General features: G+C 49.6%; 2 protein-coding genes across 3 annotated transcripts in view; both read left to right on the top strand.

The window, feature by feature from the left end:
• Positions 1-9,333, top strand: part of sh3kbp1 (SH3-domain kinase binding protein 1) — a 13,705-nt gene extending 4,372 nt beyond the window's left edge. For both annotated transcript variants that reach the window (XM_047023956.1, XM_047023955.1), the window contains 17 exons: positions 1,246-1,360; positions 1,702-1,808; positions 2,050-2,200; positions 2,295-2,380; positions 2,467-2,556; positions 4,671-4,740; positions 4,866-4,960; positions 5,407-5,508; positions 5,691-5,742; positions 6,012-6,086; positions 6,594-6,744; positions 6,909-6,979; positions 7,303-7,409; positions 7,550-7,786; positions 8,044-8,267; positions 8,365-8,428; positions 8,535-9,333. In XM_047023956.1, the coding sequence (XP_046879912.1) occupies positions 1,261-1,360; positions 1,702-1,808; positions 2,050-2,200; positions 2,295-2,380; positions 2,467-2,556; positions 4,671-4,740; positions 4,866-4,960; positions 5,407-5,508; positions 5,691-5,742; positions 6,012-6,086; positions 6,594-6,744; positions 6,909-6,979; positions 7,303-7,409; positions 7,550-7,786; positions 8,044-8,267; positions 8,365-8,428; positions 8,535-8,573 (1,821 nt within the window). In that variant the 5' untranslated portion in view covers positions 1,246-1,260 and the 3' untranslated portion in view covers positions 8,574-9,333. The remainder of the gene's footprint in view (positions 1-1,245; positions 1,361-1,701; positions 1,809-2,049; positions 2,201-2,294; positions 2,381-2,466; positions 2,557-4,670; positions 4,741-4,865; positions 4,961-5,406; positions 5,509-5,690; positions 5,743-6,011; positions 6,087-6,593; positions 6,745-6,908; positions 6,980-7,302; positions 7,410-7,549; positions 7,787-8,043; positions 8,268-8,364; positions 8,429-8,534) is intronic.
• Positions 9,334-9,970: 637 nt separating this feature from the next.
• map3k15 (mitogen-activated protein kinase kinase kinase 15) overlaps positions 9,971-20,000 on the top strand; it is a 15,621-nt gene continuing 5,591 nt past the window's right edge. The window contains 17 exon segments of the mRNA XM_047024164.1: positions 9,971-10,974; positions 12,107-12,246; positions 14,268-14,291; positions 16,172-16,225; positions 16,227-16,313; positions 16,315-16,360; positions 16,703-16,731; positions 16,733-16,768; positions 16,770-16,880; positions 17,342-17,448; positions 17,604-17,774; positions 17,934-18,046; positions 18,308-18,467; positions 18,671-18,821; positions 18,941-19,036; positions 19,038-19,049; positions 19,351-19,413. Of these exon segments, the coding sequence (XP_046880120.1) occupies positions 10,665-10,974; positions 12,107-12,246; positions 14,268-14,291; positions 16,172-16,225; positions 16,227-16,313; positions 16,315-16,360; positions 16,703-16,731; positions 16,733-16,768; positions 16,770-16,880; positions 17,342-17,448; positions 17,604-17,774; positions 17,934-18,046; positions 18,308-18,467; positions 18,671-18,821; positions 18,941-19,036; positions 19,038-19,049; positions 19,351-19,413 (1,710 nt within the window). The 5' untranslated portion in view covers positions 9,971-10,664.

Genomic DNA, 20,000 nt, shown 5'->3' with positions numbered 1-20,000 from the left:
ATATATATATATATATATATATATATAAATTTCTGCTTTATTGAGAGATAGTGACATTAATTAAGAGAGAAGGAGGAGAGGAGAACATGCTGGAAATGACCCTGGCCAGAATTAGTCTGGAGTCCTTGCAGTAAGGCCTGAGCCTAACCTGGTGAGCCACCAGGGCCAAACCCGCTTCAGCAGGGACTGGAACGGTGGCTGGACAAAGGTGGACAGTTGTCAGCAGAGACTCTTCAGACTGAAGGGAAACTTTATCAGCACAATTTATCAATAAGAGGACATTGCAAAAGCTTGGTGTTAAATGGCAAACGGATGCACTAGACTGCATGCCCGCCCACACGCAATCACACTCACTCACACACACACACACACACACACACACACACACACACACACACCCACACACACACACACACACACACACACACACCCACACACACACACACACACACACACACACACATACACACACACACACACACACACACACACACACAGTGCTGTGTCTGGGGCCACTTCTTTATGTATTTTTGATGTTTCTATTCTTGTGTGTGTGCCTCTGCATCTTTGCTTCAGTGGGCTCTGTTAGCTGCAGGGAAGGGCTTATGAAAACAGCATTGTGACCAATCCTTTTAAACTGTGAGATACACAGTTGGATCTGGTCTACGCTCCAATCTTGGTCTGTGGAGTGTCTGCATGTGTGTGTGTTTGTGTGTACAGTCTATTTTTAAGCATACATTCTACGCCTTAAAAATTCAGTGATGCGTTCAATAGGCAAATCAGCAGTAGGCATTTTCTGATGTAAAGAGGCATACTGTACAATTAGCATTGCTAATATACTTGAGCTTAGTCTAAAAATACGCATGCATGCTTACAGAAGCACACATAACAACACATACACACATACTAACATTGAAACCATGTTGTCTTGTGATTCAAGTGGAAAGGGGGGTCATTAGATGACACTGTCCGTGTGTTGGATTGTCACTGGGGTTACTGATATGTGATATGTCACCATGCCAACAGTAGCATATGGTGTGTAGGTGCCCATCATACAGGTGCAGTCTTTTCAACTGAGGGACTGAGCTGTAGAGGAGTACTGTGTGTGTGTGTTGGGGATTCAGTAAAAGGATGAGTATGTGCAACAAATGAACATTCTCTCTCTCTCTTTTTCTCTGTCACTTTTCTCACTCACTCTCGCTCTCCCCCCCCCCCCCCTCTCTTTCTGTCCCTCTCTCTCTCTAGGAGATAAAGAGGGAGATGAAGAGGGAGGTGGGACAAACGGCTCCTCTCAGATCTGACCTGTCCAACGGCAGTGCCAGTCCTGTGACAGAGCCCTCCATACGGCCAGCTAGGAAAGGTACACACAAACGACACACACACACACACACAAGCAAACACACATTAACGCACACGTACACACAAATACAAGCACACACTTGTATTGTTCTTGTATTTCACACCCCAGAACCTACACGCACCCCTAAACAGGCACTTTAGGCAGGTTACAAGCTCCCAGCTCAAACAAAGATCCGATTAGCGTGAGATCGCATTTGGGTCAAGTTTTTCTCACTGAAGACTACCGCACACACACAGAGCTAATCGGTGTTAGAATGAAGGAGGAGAGACACCTGGTGGACAAATCAGGTATGACAGACAGACCTGGCTGTCTCCAACCCTGCTCCTGTGTGTGTGTTACAGGAGAGCAGATTCGTAAGAGGAGGTGTAAAGCAGCATTCAGCTATTTTCCACAGAACGAGGACGAGTTGGAGCTAAAGATAGGAGATGTCATAGAGGTCATTGGAGAGGTACGACAGAGGTTAAGTCTGTGGGTGTGAGAGAGGTCATGTCTGGGAACTTACTCAGAGGTTTAATGTCCTTCCTATTCTATGACTGTGTGTGTGTGTGTGTGTGTGTGTCTGCCGTTCTGTGTGTGTCTGCCTGTTTGTGTGTCTGCCTGTGTGTGTTGACCTGTGTGTGTCTGCCTGAATGTGCCTGCCTGTATTTATGTGTGTGTGCCTGTATGTGTGTGTGTGTGTGTGTGTGTAGGTGGAGGAGGGCTGGTGGGAGGGATCTCTAAATGGAAAGACTGGCATGTTTCCCTCCAACTTCACCAAAGAACTTCAGACGGACCCTGAAGACACGCCCTCTTCCCTGGACACGCCCACTTCACAGGAGGAGCTTCAAAGCTGTCGGACCAGTGAGTCTCGGCCAATCAGATCCAGGCATAGCGTTCCTATTCAACGTTAGTTCCCAACATGTGTGTGTTTACCTGTGTGTGTGTGTGTGTGTAGGTGTGGGGAAGGACAGTCTGGGCAGTGAAAGTGATGGAGGGGACAGTCGCTCAGATAGTGGGTCTGGAGAGATCCAGCCCAAGAAGGTAGATCTGTGTCGGTGACACACACCCATGAAAACACACATTCCATCTGTCTGATGGTCTGGCTAACATGGAATGATAACCAACAGGTGCGGGGTTTTGGCTTTGGAGACATCTTCAAGGAACAGCCAATCAAATTGAGGCCTCGCTCTATGGAAATAGACACAGAGGTGGATAAGGTGAGACACATACACATTTAGACATACACACACACAGAGACTCACAAACGCACGCACACCCACACACTTGCTCAAACACACACTGCCCTGTCAGACGATTGTGTGGTGGATGTACGTGTGCAAGTGTCCTATTACTATGACAACTGCAAATGTCAGGAAGGAAGTCAAAACCTTCGGCTCCTCCCCTTCCTGTGTTTCAGTTTTACAACAGAGGAAGTTCCTCACACACACACACACACGCATATTCTTCCCGCTGGCTTGTGAACAGTAAAACAGAAGTGGGAGAAGTCTTTGGGGGGGGGGAGGGAGGGAGGGAGGCAGGGAGGGAGGGAGGGAGGGAGGGAGGCAGGGAGGGAGGCAGGGAGGGAGGGAGGGAGGCAGGGAGGGAGGGAGGGAGGGAGGGAGGGAGTTTTTCACCAACGTTAACACATTCACACTCCTGCTGACTGAGCTCAAGTAGAGAGGCTGTGTGTGCCTGTGTCTGACTGGAACCAGACAAAGTGATAAAGAGAGGAAGCTCGAAAGAAAGAAAGGTACAGATTCTCCTGGTGTTTTCTCTCCTCTCTCTCCGTTTCTCCCTCCTCTGTCTTGGTTCATTTGTTTGCTCTTGGATTTTCTACTTCTACGTTCTCTTCGTGTGATCTCAGCTTCCCCCTCTCTCTCCGTCTGGCTCTTATGTTTACGTGGTCTGCTTAAGAGAAGTTATCTAAAGGGGGATTTTAGTTTTATGAGATGGAGGATTATGAGACGAGGGATTGTGACTTTTTGGTCGGTGTGTTGACATCTGTGTGTCTCTTTGTACACTGTCAATTACTGCGCCGTATAACGCGTATGTGTGTGTATCGTGTGTTTGTGTGTGAGGTTTGTGCGTGTGACTCTGTGTTGAAGGATGTTTGGCAGCCTATCCTGCTGTGTGGAGGGCTGTAATGAGGGTTTATGGGAAGTGTAGTCTTTGGTGTCTAATGAGACACCAGGAAGTCTTTCCTCAGGGGCTGAATGACACAGCAGAAAAAGACCAGGACAACTTTGCGCCAGATCACATTCCACTGACCCTGCTGAAAGTGTCTGAGTCTGGAGACGCAGTGTCCTGTGCTGTGGGTGTAGAGCCCTGGCTCGACTGTCATGAGGAGGCTATCTGTGGCTGGAACGGGGTCAGGGTGTAAGGGTTAGGGTTAGTGAACCGGGAGGGGTCGAGGTGTAAGGGTTAGGGTTAGTGAACCGGGAGGGGTCGGGGTGTAAGGGTTAGGGTTAGTGAACCGGGAGGGGTCGGGGTGTAAGGGTTAGGGTTAGTGAACCGGGAGGGGTCGGGGTGTAAGGGTTAGGGTTAGTGAACCGGGAGGGGTTGGAGTCTAAGGGTTAGAGTTAGTAAACTGGGAGGGGTTGGGGTGGGCTACGGTCTAGTGGACTGGGGGGGGGGAGCAGCTTGAGGCATATGGCAGGATCCAGCTGTCTCTGTGATGTTGCTGCTCTGACGTTCAGCTAACGATGCCTTCTCTTCCCTGCATCCACATGGCTCTCATTACCGAGAGAAAGAGAGAGACACACACACACACCGAGAGATGGAGAAAGACAGAAAAAGAGAGAGGGAGAGGGAGAGGATGCGACCAAGAGAGAGAGAGAGAGAGAGAGAGAGAGAGAGAGAGAGAGAGAGAGAGAGAGAGAGAGAGAGAGAGAGAGAGAGAGAGAGAAAGAGCCAGGAAGAGAGAGAGATGGAGGGATGGAAGGAGGGAGTAAGGGGGCGGGCAGAAGAAAATGGAGAGAGAAGAGGAAGGGAGAGGTGTGGTTTTCTTTAGTGAACAGAGCAGTGTGTGTTTGGGACAGACCGGGCTCTGTCCCTGTGTGTGTGTATTTATTTGTGTTTGTGTGTGTGTGTATCTGAGACGGTGTGTGTGTGTGTTTCCTGTGGAGGAGCCACCCTGGTTGCACAAACACAACGTGGGGATCCACTCCAACATGAAACAACAGCCTCTTTAACACCACCAACTCGCACATACACACTCTCACACACCAATACACACTCTCACACACCAATACACACTCACACACAAGAGGAGTGTTGCAAGAGGACATGATGCATCAGACTTAATGTGTACATGATGTGTCAAACTCCTTAGGCTCAGGCTGGAAAAACAGCCAGCGTTGCCCCGGAAACCATGAAGGCAGACCCAGACAGCAAGGTCAAAGGTGAGAGGGAGAGGATTGCCATCAGACAGCACATCATCATTGAACTATCTGGTTGTCAGATTTCCTGGTTGTTACTTCCTATATCTGGCTGCGTTTTGACTTGCTGTATTCTGATTGGTTTCCAGCACGAGAGCTGTGTAAGGTCATCTTCCCGTACGAAGGACAAAACGAAGATGAGCTCACTATCAAGGAGGGAGAGATCGTCACCATCATCAACAGGGTGTGTTTGCTTGTTTGGATGTATGTCTGTTTGTGTGTGCCTGTGCTCATATATGTGTGTGTGCTGTGTGTGTGTCTGTCTACCTTGTGTGTGGGTATAACCCTGTCTCTCTGTGCTGTAGGAGTGTGTGTGCTGTGTGTAACCCTGTCTCTCTGTGCTGTAAGAGTGTGTGTGTTGTGTGTAACCCTGTCTCTCTGTGCTGTAGGAGTGTGTGTGTTGTGTGTAACCCTGTCTCTCTGTGTTGTAGGAGTTTGTGTGCTGTGTGTAACCCTGTCTCTCTGTGCTGTAAGAGTGTGTGTGCTGTTTGTAACCCTGTCTCTCTGTGCTGTAGGACTGTGTGTGCTGTGTGTAACCCTGTCTCTGTGCTGAAGGAGTGTGTGTGCTGTGTGTAACCCTGTCTCTCTCTGCTGTAGGACTGTGTGTAACCCTGTCTCTCTCTGCTGTAGGAGTGTGCAGATGCAGGCTGGTGGATGGGAGAGATAGGAGGGAGGCAGGGAGTGTTTCCTGATAACTTTGTCAAGCTGCTGATTCCCGAAGTGGAGAAAGAGGTGAGACGCACACAGACAAAGTCATCTGTTGTGGACAGTTAGAAGTGATGTGCTCGCAGGTCAGCAACCACTTGAAACCACACCTGATATCAACGCCCATCCTTCCATATCTGATGAGTTATGTGTCGGGGTGTGTGTGCGTCTGCGTGTGTGTGTCTGTGTGCGTGTGTGTGTGTTTGCAGAGACCAAAGAAACCGCCTCCCCCCAGTGCTCCCTCCAGCAAACTGGCCACAGGTAATCCCTCTCTCCTCTCCTCCTCTCCCCCTCTCCCCCCGCCGTCTCTCCGCCCCCCTTCCCCTCTACTCTTCTGCGGCTAACTGGTGTAAGAGGGTTTGATAGCGTGAGTGAGAAGAGAGAGGGAGTTGGAAGAGGGGGAGGGAGGGAGTCAGGAGAGAGGGGGAGAGTGGGCAGAAGGACAGATGCAGGATCTGACCGAGAGAGGGGTTTGTGTCCGTGATGATGTCACCATACCACCTGACCCCCAGTTTGACCTCTGACCTCAGTAGAGAAAAGGGCGGAGGCCAAGAAGGTTCCACCGGAGCGACCAGAACACCTCCCCCAAAGAGAACCCGACCGAGGTACACCGCCGGACTCACTGAGACTCTCCTTGGCCCACTTCGGCCCACTTTGGCCTCCTTTGGCCCGCTTTGGCACTTCTGCTTGGTCTTTCCCTCCTGCAGCCAGTTGGAACACCTAGTACGTCCTCCTGGACCTCTGCTCACCTAACCCCTCCCACTTCCTCCGACGCCACCAGCATGACTGTGCTGCTATCTGCTGCAGTCTGCTGCGCCTATGGACCCCTGGTCTCTCTGACCTGTCTGACCCCTCCCTGAGCCTTCACAGCCCTCCTCAGCTCAGCTCCTCTCAGCCTGTCCGCCTCTCCTCTATTAGCCTGGCAAGACCTGCTCTGGTCACTTTTGCTTCATGGCTTCCCTCCTATTGGTGTGTGTGTGTGTGTGTGTTTAGAGATCTCTTTTTAGGTGGACCCTTTTACTGTGTGCTCTTGTGTTTGCGTATGTGTGTGTATTTATGTGTGCGTGTGCCCATGTGTTCGTGTGTCCATATGTGTGTGTGTGTGTGTGTAGGTGAGGAAGTGAAGGTTGGAGACATCCCTAAGCCCACCCTCCCATCTGTCCCTCCTAAGAAACCCCTCCCTCCAAAGACAGGCTCCGCCTCCTTCTCCTCCTCCGTGCCCCCACGACGCCCCGACAGACCAGAGAGACCTCCTACCCTACAGTTAGTACACACACACAAACAGACACACACAGACCAGAGAGACCGACCCTACAGTTAGTACACACACAAGTGCACACACAAACGCACACTCTCGTACACATACACACACACAGAGATGTAAACAGATGTACACAAACACTAATATCTACGGTTTACCTGTTCAGGTGTGAAAGCCCTAAATCTGAGGGCGGGGCTTCGATACCAGAATCCATCTCTGACAAGTCACATGACATTGGTGAGTTTGAGTGACAGGGTCGGGGTCCAATCAGTGTCAGTGTTTGTGACAGGACAGTCCTCAGCTCAGATGTTAAAAGAGATTGCGTGATTTGGCATTCAGCCAATCAGACATGAGCTCACTTCTCCCTCTGATCTTCCTTGCCCTCTCTCCTCTTAATATACAAATCAGACAAATCAGATTCACCTGAATGTTAGTCTGTTGGCATTATACTATCTGTGTGTGGTTGTGGTGTGTACTCTGGCCTTAGAGACGTATTTTTCCCAGGTTGAGGTGTTAAGGTGTGTGTATTTGTGTATGTGTGTGTGTGTGTGTGTGTGGAGATGTGGACCTGGATGCGGTAGTTTCATCCACAGAGAAACTGAACCACCCGACAGCAATGAGGCCACGCATCACAGACCGTCGTCCTCGCTCACAGATCTTCAGCACAGTGAGTACACACACAAACGCTCACCCAAACGCACGCTAACGCAAACGCGCACACTTTCCAAACACTCACGTTCTTTCCCTTCACCTCTTCCCCTTCTCTTTCTGTCTCTCTCTCTCTTTCTCTCTAACTCTGTATTTCAGACATCTCTTTCGAGCCTGGAAGTTGCAGAGCCCTCTGTCGGCGAGGAGAGGAAAGAGAGGGGGAAAGAGGAGAAGAAAGAGAAAGAGAAAGGGAAGGAGGAGAAGAAAGAGAGGGGGAAGGAGGAGAAGAAAGAGAAGGGGAAGGAGGAGAAGAAAGAGAAGGAGAGGGGGAAGGAGGACTCTCCGTCCCCCAGACCTACCGACGTCTCCAGGAGGAAAGGAATCCCCACCATCTCTGTAAGAACCCTCCTGACAAACACAACGCTTGGGCGCACGCTCCGACTAAACAGATGTTCATCCAGTGTGTGTGTGTGTGTGTGTGTGTGTGTGTGTGTGTCGTCCGCCATCTCTGACACAATATTATAGTCCTACCATAGACCTAGAGGAACAAGTTCCTGCTCTACAGATCCAGTAAGACGTGTGTGTGTTTGGTGTGTGTGTGTTTGGTGTGTGTGTGTTTGGTGTGTGTGTGTTTGGTGTGTGTGTGCCGTCAGGTACCAGACATCAAGTCAGCTCTTCCCAGCAAGCCAGCGGTCCTCCCTCCTCCCTCCGGCATCCCTTCTCACCGCCCCACCTCCCCTTCCACCCAAAACCACTCCCCTTCCCCTGTAAGCCCCTCCCCGGACGCCAGGCACCTATCTTCTCCCTCCCTGGATGAGCTACGAGGCCAGCTCAAAGACCTGAGAGCCTCTGTTGAACTGCTGAAGAGCCAACACAGGTGTGTCTGTGTTTTCTTTGCTAACAGAACCCCTTTACCATTTCAGAAACATGCTGTTGTGTTTTGCAGTGTGTATTGACAATGTTGTGGTTTCCAGGAAAGAGATGAAGCAGCTAGCATCTGAGCTGGAAGAAGAGAAGAGAATTCGCATTTCTTTACAGGTAGAAACACGCACACACACATACTCACACACACACACTAATTCTCACTCTCTGCCACACACACATCGTTGTGACCTTGTTTCAGCAGTGTGCTTTGTTGTTTCAGGTGGAGGTAGAGCACATTAAGAAGAGCCTAGCCAAATGAATCCCCGTTGGCGCACAATGATGACATCACTATGCTGGAGTCAGGAGTTTCACATCATCTAGAGGCCCGGGCTCAGCCAATCAAGTTTGTGCCAACAGCAGACAACCATAGCAACAACAACAACAAAGCACCGATAGAGTCAAGATACAAACAATTATTCCCCCCTCACTTTTTACGATTATCTGTTCATTTGTTATGTTCAAGAGCCTTGTTTGTTTGTTTACGGCTATCCGATCGGATTTCACAGCACAACTGGTACTCACCTGGGCAGGTGCTGACTGTTGCCATGGCTACAGAACTATGACGCAGGGTTGTGGATGCCCGGGCAACGTCACTGGTACTGTTGTTTAATCTCATGACCATAAATGTGTGAAGAGCAACCAGAACTTTCAGCTGGTTCAACTCTGTGCAGGTCTGTCCACTCTGTGGCCTTCACCTTTTATTTCTGTGTGTGTGTGTGTGTGTGTGTGCATGCGCGTGTGTGCGTGCGCGCATGTGTGTGTGTGTGTGAGAGAGAGTATTCGTGCATGCGCACGTCCGTGACCATTCTCCCCTTCTTACACGGTCCCCATGGCAACCCCTCACTGTGGCCTTCCTGTTTTTGACTTTCTTTCTTTCTTTTAAATTACAGAGAAAACCACCCTCTGGTTTTTTTGAATTCATCCTTTTTTTCCAGGATAGGGATATATACTTTTATATTTCTTTGTTCTAAAGATACAATTATATGTCTGTGTGCATATTTTAATAAAAAAAAACACTGCCTAAAGATCAATCTTTTATTATTTTGGTGAGATATGAGGCACAGACACATATATGCACAGACACACACAAGGTAAGCCACCGGAGTGAATTGTGTGTGGACAGCTAATTATATTGAACGTGTGTTTTCCATGTGTGTACGTGTGTGTGTGTACGCGTGTGTGTGTGTTCCGTTTCACTGCTCTTTACTCTGTTGGTTTAACTAATTGGTTGTCTATTAGTGACTTTGTCTCCTAAGAGCATCTCAGTGCTGAAGCACCACACACACCCACACAAACACAATCATTGTGTGTGTGTGTGTGTGTGTGTGTGTGTGTGTGTATGCATGAATGGGTATATGAGATTGTGTAGCAGATGGGACAGCACACACTGACTTCAGCTTGCTGCATAGGGCCTGCAAGGATTTGATGGGTTAGAGTTGACCCTATATAGGACACTGTAGGACGAATTAGGCCCTGAAAACAAATCCTTTTACCACAAGTTTGATTAATGTAGCCTATGCAAGAGATAATAAGGAAAAAGTACAACTGAACTCTTCTGTTCCCAACTCAGGAATGTCTGTATTTGTTATCTTGTGTGATAGATACAGAACGTCCTCGGGCCGCGCAGGCGGTTGGCATAACTCGGAGTCACTTGGCTCTGCGTGCGCTTACCCGACTGGCGGCTGACAGTTCAAAGGGACAGATCGTTTTAAATTTAGCCAACCGGACTCGCACCGAAAGCATTTCAGCTACGCGTGCACCAGAGAACCGGGAAGGCGAAAACAAGCATGTTCTTGGAAAGTGCAGTCTAATTTTGCTCGTGTCTGTGTCGATCCATTCTACCAATATGCCAATATTCTCAGTCTTGCTGCTAAATTTGATTTCCGAGTGTCACGGTTGACAAAATAATTAACTTTGGATTGGATTACCGTCCGAGAGGTCTGTAACTAAGAGTTCCTGTTTTCCTCTGCCGCTGCTTCGAGACTCTGTGTCCTCATTCACCGGGCTTCTCTCAGCTCAGCGTATTATGAGTTTGTTGACATATCTGATTGTTGGAGACATTTTCCGCTGAATGGTTCGCTCTGCCTCCCTCCTTGTCTGACTTTACCTTCCAATTATCCCCGTGTGTGGTGAACTAGTCAGATCCGGTTTTGGTAGTCTTTGGCGCGGGATAATCGGAATACGATGTGAATTAATGAGGCGCAAGATGCAGGGGCACATACTCAGACCCGCGCGGCTCCAGGGGCGACAGGTGCGCGAGACGGAGTGAGAGACAGGAGAGTCACTTTGTATACCCAGAAGGAAAACCAGGAAGGCTAAAAGAGGGTAGAAAGAAGTTAAGAAATCAGCCATGGAGACGGGCCAGAGCGCACCAGTAGCTGAAACGGGAGGAGAGCGCGAGCATGCAGGTGTATGTGTTACTGTGGACCGGGACCGTGGAGAGATGCCAAGCCCGAGCCCACTGGCCAAACAGCGTTCCCTTCGCGCAGTCTATGTGTTGAACGACGGGTTAAAGGCGGTTCTGGCGAGCAGCCCAGAGTCTGGTGCTCTTCAATGCCTGCAAAGAGCCTGTGACGCCGAGAGCGCACTACTGACCACTGTAACGTTTGGACGGTTGGACTTCGGAGAGACCACCGTTCTAGACACTTTCTACGACGCAGGTGAGTGTGTGATAAGGATCTGCTGATATTATCTGTTGGACAGCGCAGAGCCCCGTAGTTTTCCTCCCAGTGAAACCGTTGTCCTCTGATGGGACGTGTTGAGTGGGGAACTTTCTAGGCCCTTAACCCAAACAGCTCCATGCCCGCGCACAGTGTCTCGATGACACATCTGGCTATAGGCCCGACTGTGACCGGCTGGCGGTGATACATGGGCCCTTAACGCTGATAATAAAGACGGTGACGGTGACGACGGCTCTCTCTCTCGCTCCACCGTTTATCCCTTACTTGCTATTTCTCTCGCAAGGCACACACAAACACGTCACTCCCTAGAAAAGTAGATGCAGTCACCTTTTATAACTCCCTTTGCCCGTCCCTGAAAACCGATCCCTCGCCCGCTTTAATTCCCGACTAAATATATAAATTCGGTTCAGGCAGGAGGACTGAGTAGTTTTGCTGACCGATACTTTATTCCACATGATACAATACATAATTGTAATATTTGATTTGGCGTATGGTTGTGCTCGCAGCGGCTCCCTGCCGCACCCAATGGAGACACCGTCTCCTGAGACACCGTCTTGACATCCAGGCAGAGAGCAGCAACATCATTCCCCCAAAAAAGAAGAAAAAGAAGACCAGACAAAAGGGTGTAGGACGGGGAGGTGGAGGCCGCAGGAGGCCGAGAGCGTTTGTGTCGCGCTAGTAATGCAGGAGCTGGGATCCCTGCTATATACCCCGCCCTATTAGGAGGGTATGCCTGACGCGTGAAGATTTGCTAGTCGCGCTAGGTCTCGCGTCCCCTGCCTGAACCTGGCTTCGCTTGTTTTCACTAAATTATTCCCAGCTTCATACCTGGCTGTTGTATCACATGAGACGAGACCCATGTAGCACCGATCAGGTTAAATAATCCTGTTGGTGAGGAAACATGTGGAAGGAGGCAGGTTGTCTGTAAGCGCTCTCTCTCTCTCTCTCTCTCTCTCTCTCTCTCTCTCTCTCTCTCTCTCTCTCTCTCTCTCTCTCTCTCTCTCTCTCCTCTCTCTCCCTCTCCCTCTCCCTCTCCCTCTCCCTCTCTCTCTCTCTCTCTCTCTCTCTCTCTCTCTCTCTCTCTCTCTCTCTCTCTCTCCCTCTCTCACAGATATAGCTGTTGTGGACATGAGTGATGTCTTCCGACAGCCATCTTTGTTTTACCACCTCGGAGTGAGAGAGAGCTTCGACATGGCCAACAATGTTATACTGTACTATGACACTGATCCAGACACTGCACAGTCGCTGAAGGTACACCCCCCACCCCCAACACGGACACACTTTTTAATGTGTTTATTTAAAAACCTCCTTACTGACGCATAGATAAACACACACAGATAAACACACACAGACACAAATGAACTCTGACTTAAATTCAGGTACAGTGCCCTCCAAAAGTATTGGAACAGTGAGGCCAATTCCTTTATTTTTGCTGTAGACTGAAAACATTTGGGCTTGACATCAAACGATGAATGTGAAACCAGAGATCAACGTTTCAGCTTTTATTTCCAGGTATTTACATCAGGATCTGATGCACAAATTAGAAAATATCACCTTTTTGTTCGAACCCACCCATTTGTCACGTGAGCAAAAGTATTGGAACATGTGACTGACAGGTGTGTTTTGTTGCCCAGGTGTGTCCTATTACATACATTATTCAATCAATAAATACCACTGAATATCTACACTCAGGTTCAGATTGGGTAAGATAGGTTTTGTCTATGCAGACTGTATTCAGAGGTGAAAACAACATGAAAACCGGAGCGCTGTCTTTGGGTGAAAAACAAGCAATTGTGAGTCTTAGAGAAGATGGAAAATCAATCAGAGCCATTGCAGAAACATTGGCCATAGCCAGTACAACCATTTGGAATGTCCTGAAGAAGAGGAAAACTACTGGTGTACTAAGTAACAGACGTCGAACAGGTAGACCAAGGAAAACATCAGCAGTTGATGACAGAAACATTGTGAGAGCTGTAAAGAAAGACCCTAAAACAACTGTTAGTGAGATCAGCAACAACCTCCAGATGGCAGGAGTGAAGGTATCACTATCTACTGTTCGCAGAAGACTTCATGAACAAAAGTACAAGGGCTACACCAGAAGATGCAAACCACTCATTAGCAAGAAGAATAGGAAGGCCAGGCTGGAATTTGCCAAAAAGTACAGAGATGAACCTCAAAAATTCTGGGACAAAGTTTTATGGACTGATGAGACAAAGATTAACTTTTACCAAAGTGATGGAAAGGCTAAAGTTTGGAGAAAGAAAGGAACTGCTCATGATCCCAAACACACAAGCTCATCTGTGAAACACGGTGGAGGTAATGTCATGGCTTGGGCTTGCATGGCTTCTTCTGGGACGGGCTCATTAATCTTCATTGAGGATGTAACACATGATGGCAGCAGCAAAATGAACTCGGAAGTCTACAGAAACATTTTGTCTGCCAATTTAAGGAAAGATGCAACCAAACTGATTGGCAGAGCCTTCATCATGCAGCAAGATAACGACCCAAAACACACTGCCAAAACAACAAAGGAGTTCATCAGGGGCAAGAAATGGAAGGTATTAGACTGGCCAAGTCAATCTCCAGACTTAAACCCTATAGAGCATGCATTTTACCTGCTTAAGAGGAGACTGAAGGGAGGAACCCCACAAAACAAACAACAACTGAAAGAGGCTGCAGTGAAAGCCTGGGAAAGCATCAAAAAGGAAGAATGCAAAAGTTTGGTGACGTCAATGGGTCACAGACTTGCTGCAGTTATTGAAAGCAAAGGATTTGCAACTAAATATTAAGTCTTATTCACTTAAATATGTTTTAAGTATATCTGTTCCAATACTTTTGATCACATGACAAATGGGTGGATTCAAACAAAATTTGATATTTTCTTAGTTGTGCATCAGATCCTGATGTAAATACCTGGAAATAAAAGCTGAAACGTTGATCTCTGGTCTCACGTTCATTATTTGATGTCAAGCCCAAATGTTTTCAGTCTACAGCAAAAAATAAAGGAATTCGCCTCACTGTTCCAATACTTTTGGAGGGCACTGTATGTTATCAGACTTATTGGTTGGTTTTAATATTAGGTCACACATGCCATTCCTGTTGTCCTACTGACTGAGTTATTTTCAGACCGGCGCCTGTGTTGATGTGTGTATGCGAGCGAGTCCCAGCGATAAGCATCTGCCATTAAAAGCCATGCTCCTGTAATCTGAGGACCTGAGCGCCCCGCACACATCTGCTGCCTAACAGTCTCCTCGTTTTCTCTGTTCTTACAGGACATGGTGGCACAAAAAAACACAGTAAGTATCGGATGGGATTATGAGTGTGTGTGTGTGTGTGTGTGTGAGAGAGAGAGAGAGAGAGAGAGAGAGAGAGAGAGGGTGTCTTTGTGCAAGCACTGTGCTTTCTGACATCCAGAAATAATATCAAATGTACTACAGACACAATACCACACGCAGACAGACAGACAGACACACACACACACACACGCAGACAGAAAGACAGAAAGACAAACAGACAGAAAGACACCATCACTTTTAAGACGTACTTTTCAGCCGCTTACAGACCATAACAGAAGCCTTTCAGAACACCACAAATGGTGTCTGTGATTGACTCTGTGTGTGTGTGTATTTGTGTCTGTCTGTGTGTGTTCTTGCGCCCTTCTGTCTGCCTGTTGGTTACATGTGTGTGTGTGTGTCTGTCTGGGTGTGTTATTGTGTCTGGTTGTGTGTTTCTATCTGTTTGTGTCTGTTTACATGTGTTACTGTGTGTCTGTCGGTGTGTGTTATTGTGTGTGTGCGTGTCTGTCTCTGTGTGTATTGTGTTTGTCGTCTGTGTGTGTGTGTGTGTTGGAGTAGGCCTCTCGTGCTCCTACCCTTGGGTTCCCCTGGGTTCAGTTGCCTCCAGAATACAGAGCGCTCCGGATTACGCAACAAAGTAGGTGCCACAGCATGCCTCAAAAGCATGCTGGGGAGTTCCTTAACTGACCAATCCCTACTTGGGGAGATGAGTGGTGCATTTGACCTAAACCCTGGATTGAGTCTTACTACAATGAATGTTATTCTGGCCAATAACTCCCAGTGCTTGGGTGATGTATGTTCATTCCACTTGTGTGCATGTGTTGATATGCAATGGTCGGTTTTTCTGTGGACGTGTGTTGCAGGGTGTGCGGACGTGTGTTGCAGGGTGTGTGGATGTGTGTTGCAGGGTTTGTGGATGTGTGTTTCAGGGTTTGTGGATGTGTGTTGCAGGGTGTGTGGATGTGTGTTGCAGGGTGTGCGGACGTGTGTTGCAGGGTGTGTGGATTGTGTGTTGCAGGGTGTGGTGGACGTGTGTTGCAGGGTGTGTGGATGTGTGTTGCAGGGGTGTGCGGACGTTGTGTTGCAGGGTGTGTGGATGTGTGTTGCAGGGTGTGGTGGATGTGTGTTGCTGGGTGTGTGGATGTGTGTTGCAGGGTGTGTGGATGTGTGTTGCTGGGGTGTGTGGATGTGTGTTGCAGGGTGTGTGGACGTGTGTTGCAGGGTGTGTGGACGTGTGTTGCAGGGTGTGTGCGGACGTGTGTTGCAGGGGTGTGTGGATGTGTGTTGCAGGGTGTGTGGATGTGTGTTGCAGGGTGTGGTGGACGTGTGTTGCAGGGTGTGTGGATGTGTGTTGCAGTGTGTGCGGACGTGTGTTGCAGGGTGTGTGGACGTGTGTTGCAGGGTGTGGTGGATGTGTGTTGCTGGGTGTGTGGACGTGTGTTGCTGGGGTGTGTGGATGTGTGTTGCTGGGTGTGTGGATGTGTGTTGCTGGGGTGTGTGGATGTGTGTTGCAGGGTGTGTGGATGTGTGTTGCAGGGGTGTGTGGATGTGTGTTGCAGGGTGTGTGGATGTGTGTTGCAGGGTGTGTGGATGTGTGTTGCAGGGTGTGTGTTGGCTTGTTGGCTTGCAGATGGTCCAATGAGCCCAACCTGACGGTGTCTCCTGACCTCTTATCTTTAGGTGACGATGTGACAGAAATGACACGCTGATATGTTGCATCAGGTTCTCTCCTCTCTGACACATACTCCCCATTCTCTGATCCCTCCCTCCCCTCCCTCCCTCCCTCCCCTCCCTCCCTCCCTCCCTCCCTCCCTCCCTCCCCTCCCCTCCCTCCCTCCCTCCCTCCCCTCCCTCCCTCCTCCCTCCCTCCCTGCCTCCAGGCGTCCAGTGGTAACTACTACTTCATCCCCTACGTGCTGACTCCGAACCATGAGTTACATGTGTTGTGAGAGTGACGCCCAGCGCAGGGCCAGTGAGTACATGCAGCCCAGCTGGGACAACCTGCTGGGGCCTCTGTGTGTCCCCCCTGACGGACCGCTTCTCCAACCTGCTCAAGGACATCCACGTCACCCTCCCTGGTAGCAGACACACACACACACCGGCATGCAACACACACACATCATACATGTGCGCCCCCACATGAGAGTGGAAGGGGGAGACCCAGATTCCCTTCATGCCAGCTGTTCCCTGGACAGACATGTAGAACATGCAGCCAGCTCTCCCTCCCTGACCCTGCCTTGTGAAAGACTACGGGGAATTCTCACCTCTCTCTCTCTTCTCTCTCTCTCTCCTCTCTCTCCTCTCTCTCTCTCTCTCTCTCTCTCCTCTCTCTCTCTCTCTCTCTCTCTCTCTCTCTCTCTCTCTCTCTCTCTCTCTCTCTCTCTCTCATGACCCCCCCTCCCCTTGTCTCCCCCCCAGTGCGTCCTTCAAGGACACGTTGTTTGAACGACATCCGCAAGGCGAGGGATAAGTACCAGGGGCGAGGAGCTAGCCAAGGAGCTGTCTCGCATCAAGCTCCGCATCGACAACACCGAGGTCCTCACCCAGGACATAGTGATGAACCTACTGTTCTCCTACCGAGACATACAGGTACACACACACACACACACACACAGACCGTGCACACACACACACAGACATACAGGTACACACACACACACACACACACACACACAGACGTGCACACACACACACAGACATACAGGTACACACACACACACACACAGACGTGCACACACACACACAGACATACAGGTACACACACACACACACACACACAGACGTGCACACACACACACAGACATACAGGTACACACACACACACACACACACAGACGTGCACACACACACACAGACATACAGGTACACGCACACACACACACACACAGACGTGCACACACACACACAGACATACACACGCCATCTCCCCCTCCCCACAAACACACACTCAAATACACTGTTAAACACGCCCCCTCACCCCCCCCCCACACACACACACACGTACACGCGCTCACACACACCTTATCCCCTGCATGACCTTTGACCTGCAGGACTACGATGCCATGGTGAAGCTGGTGGAGACCCTGGAGATGCTCCCCACCTGCGACCTGGCCAACCAGCCCATGATCCAGTTCCACTATGCCTTCGCCCTCAACAGGTGGGCTGGCACCACACTGGCAGATGTGTGTGTGTGTTTGTGTGTGTGTGGCTGTGTCAGTGCGTGTGTACTTTTGTAATCATGTGTCTGTGTGTGCATATGGATGTGTGCGTCTCCATGTGTGTATGTGTATATGTGTGTGTGTGTGTGTGCAGGAGGAACAGTCCAGGAGACAGGGAGCAGGCCCTGCGTGTGATGCTGCAGGTGCTGCAGTCATGTGAGCACCCCGCCCCAGACATGTTCTGTCTGTGTGGGAGGATCTACAAGGACATCTTCCTCGACTCTGACTGCAAAGACATGAAGAACAGAGACAATGCCATCCAGTGGTGAGAACCAGTACTGCAGCTCTCTCGGTTCTCTCTTGTAATCTGTGTCCTCTTCGCTATTTCTCCTCTTTTGGTTGTCTCTCTGACTTCAGAGATCATTCTTTCCTCCCCATGTACTGAGTGTGTGTATGTGTCGCCCCACTGCCCTCTCCCTGACAGGTACAGGAAAGGCTTTGAGCTGCAGCCGACCCTGTACTCAGGCATCAACCTGGCTGTGCTGCTGATTGTGGCCGGTCTGCAGTTTGAGAGCTCCATCGAGCTCCGGAAGATCGGTCAGAGCACACTGCACACTAGACATGTAGCACACAACGCCCTCCATGCTACACACTGCATACTGCATCCTAAACACACGACACACTACCCCTCTCTAGCACCAGTCACACTTTCTGTCCACCTCTGTCTCCCATGAACTGCCTTTTTCTGCATCGGTTTCTGGATTCTACCTTTATCTTTCCTTCTTTCTCTCCTTCCTTATCTCTCTCCCTCCCTCCCTTGCTCTCTTTCTCCCTCCCTTTGGTCCCTTCCTCCTCAGGGGGTGAGGTTGAACAGTCTGCTGGGCAGGAAGGGTTCTCTGGAGAAGATGAATAACTACTGGGACGTTGGTCAGTTCTTCACTGTTAGCATGCTGGCTAGCGACATCCCCAAAGCTACACAGGCCGCGGAGAAGCTCTTCAAACTCAAACCCCCCATCTGGTAACACCCCCCCCCCCCCCCCCCACACACACACAGAGACGTGCACGCCCTTATGCACCCTTACACACACACACACATATGAACGAATGAACGCGTTAAGTACGACAATTGTATCTGACTTTCATGCAAGATCTTGGCTTTTTGTCTTTACACCAACCTCCCCAACCCCCTCCCCTCTCTTCCCAACCCTCCCTCCCCCCCAGGTACCTGCGCTCTGTGGTCCAGAACCTGCAGCTGATCCAGAGGTTTAAGAAGCCCTCGGTGGAGCATTCTCCCCAGAGAGAGAGGCTCAATTTCTGGATGGACATCATCGTGGAGGCCACCCGGGGAACCACCAACGGCCTGCGCTTCCCGGTACACACACACACACAAACACACATGCACACACTCTACACACACATTCTACGTACACACACGCAGATGCCTTCTCTCTCTGCACACACACTCTGCTGTGACGGAGGTGTGTGTTGCAGGTATTGATCCTGGAGCCCACCAAGGTGTACCAGCCCTCCTATGTGTCCATCAACAATGAAGCTGAGGAGAAGAACGTCTCCATCTGGCACGTCTCTCCCCTCGGAAACGGTCAGAACACCTCCTCCTCCTCCCCTCCTCTCCTCCTCCTCCTCCTCTTCTCCTCCACATTTCCTCTCCTCCTACTCCCCTCCTCCTTCCTCTCCTCCTCTTCCCCCCTCTTCCTCTCCTCATCCTCTTCTCATCCTCTCCTCATCTCATCTCCTCCTCCTTTCCTCTGCCTCCTCCTCTCCTCCTCATCCCCTCCTCCTCCACTCCTCCTCTCCTCCCATCATCATCCTCCCCTCCTCCTCCTCTCTCATTATTCTGTTTTTCAACATTTCAGTCTTTCAAACACTCTGCTCCATTCTAGAAGGGGATTCATGAGTGGAACTTCACTGCAACCTCCATTAAAGGAATCAGGTGTGTGTGTACAGTACATGTCTTTGTGTGTGTGTGTGTTTGTGGTGTGTGTGTGTACAGCACGTCTGTGTGTGTGTCAGAAATCTTAATCTATCAAGTCAGTATCAATCAGTTGTTGAAGAAGTTAGGAAAGCTGTCTGCTTGCGGCCGGCCCCACAAGGAGACAAAACATCACACGCCATTGTGCTTGAAAGTTTGTCAGCTAGCATGTTATGCTAGCTACCTTTTTAAACAAAACCGCTTTCCACAGTCATTGGCTAAAAAACAGGCATAGGCTCCCTTGCATAGACCTTGCGCGCATGTGTGCGTGCGTGTTTGAGTGTGTGAGTGCGTGTGTGCGCTCTCTGACCCCTCTAAGCTTGACCATATGATTAACTATTTTATGGTCTCTCCAGTAAGATATTAGGCTGTCCAGGTCACCTTGTTTACGTAAGCCCTAGTGTTACCCCAGAGTTCACATTTGGGGGTTGGCATCCTTCTTATTCTTATACAGGATAAAAAGGTTTTGTGAGGTGTTTGAGCACAGGATGTGTGTGTGTGTGATGTTTAGGGGAATAACAGTCTTTTTGGGTTCAGCATCTCGAAGTTTTGACGAGCGAT

Source organism: Hypomesus transpacificus, chromosome 8, assembly GCF_021917145.1.
Source record: "Hypomesus transpacificus isolate Combined female chromosome 8, fHypTra1, whole genome shotgun sequence".
In the NCBI taxonomy this organism is placed as follows: domain Eukaryota; kingdom Metazoa; phylum Chordata; class Actinopteri; order Osmeriformes; family Osmeridae; genus Hypomesus; species Hypomesus transpacificus.
Note: the sequence above shows the minus strand (reverse complement) of the source record. Positions and strands in the feature narration are given on the sequence as shown.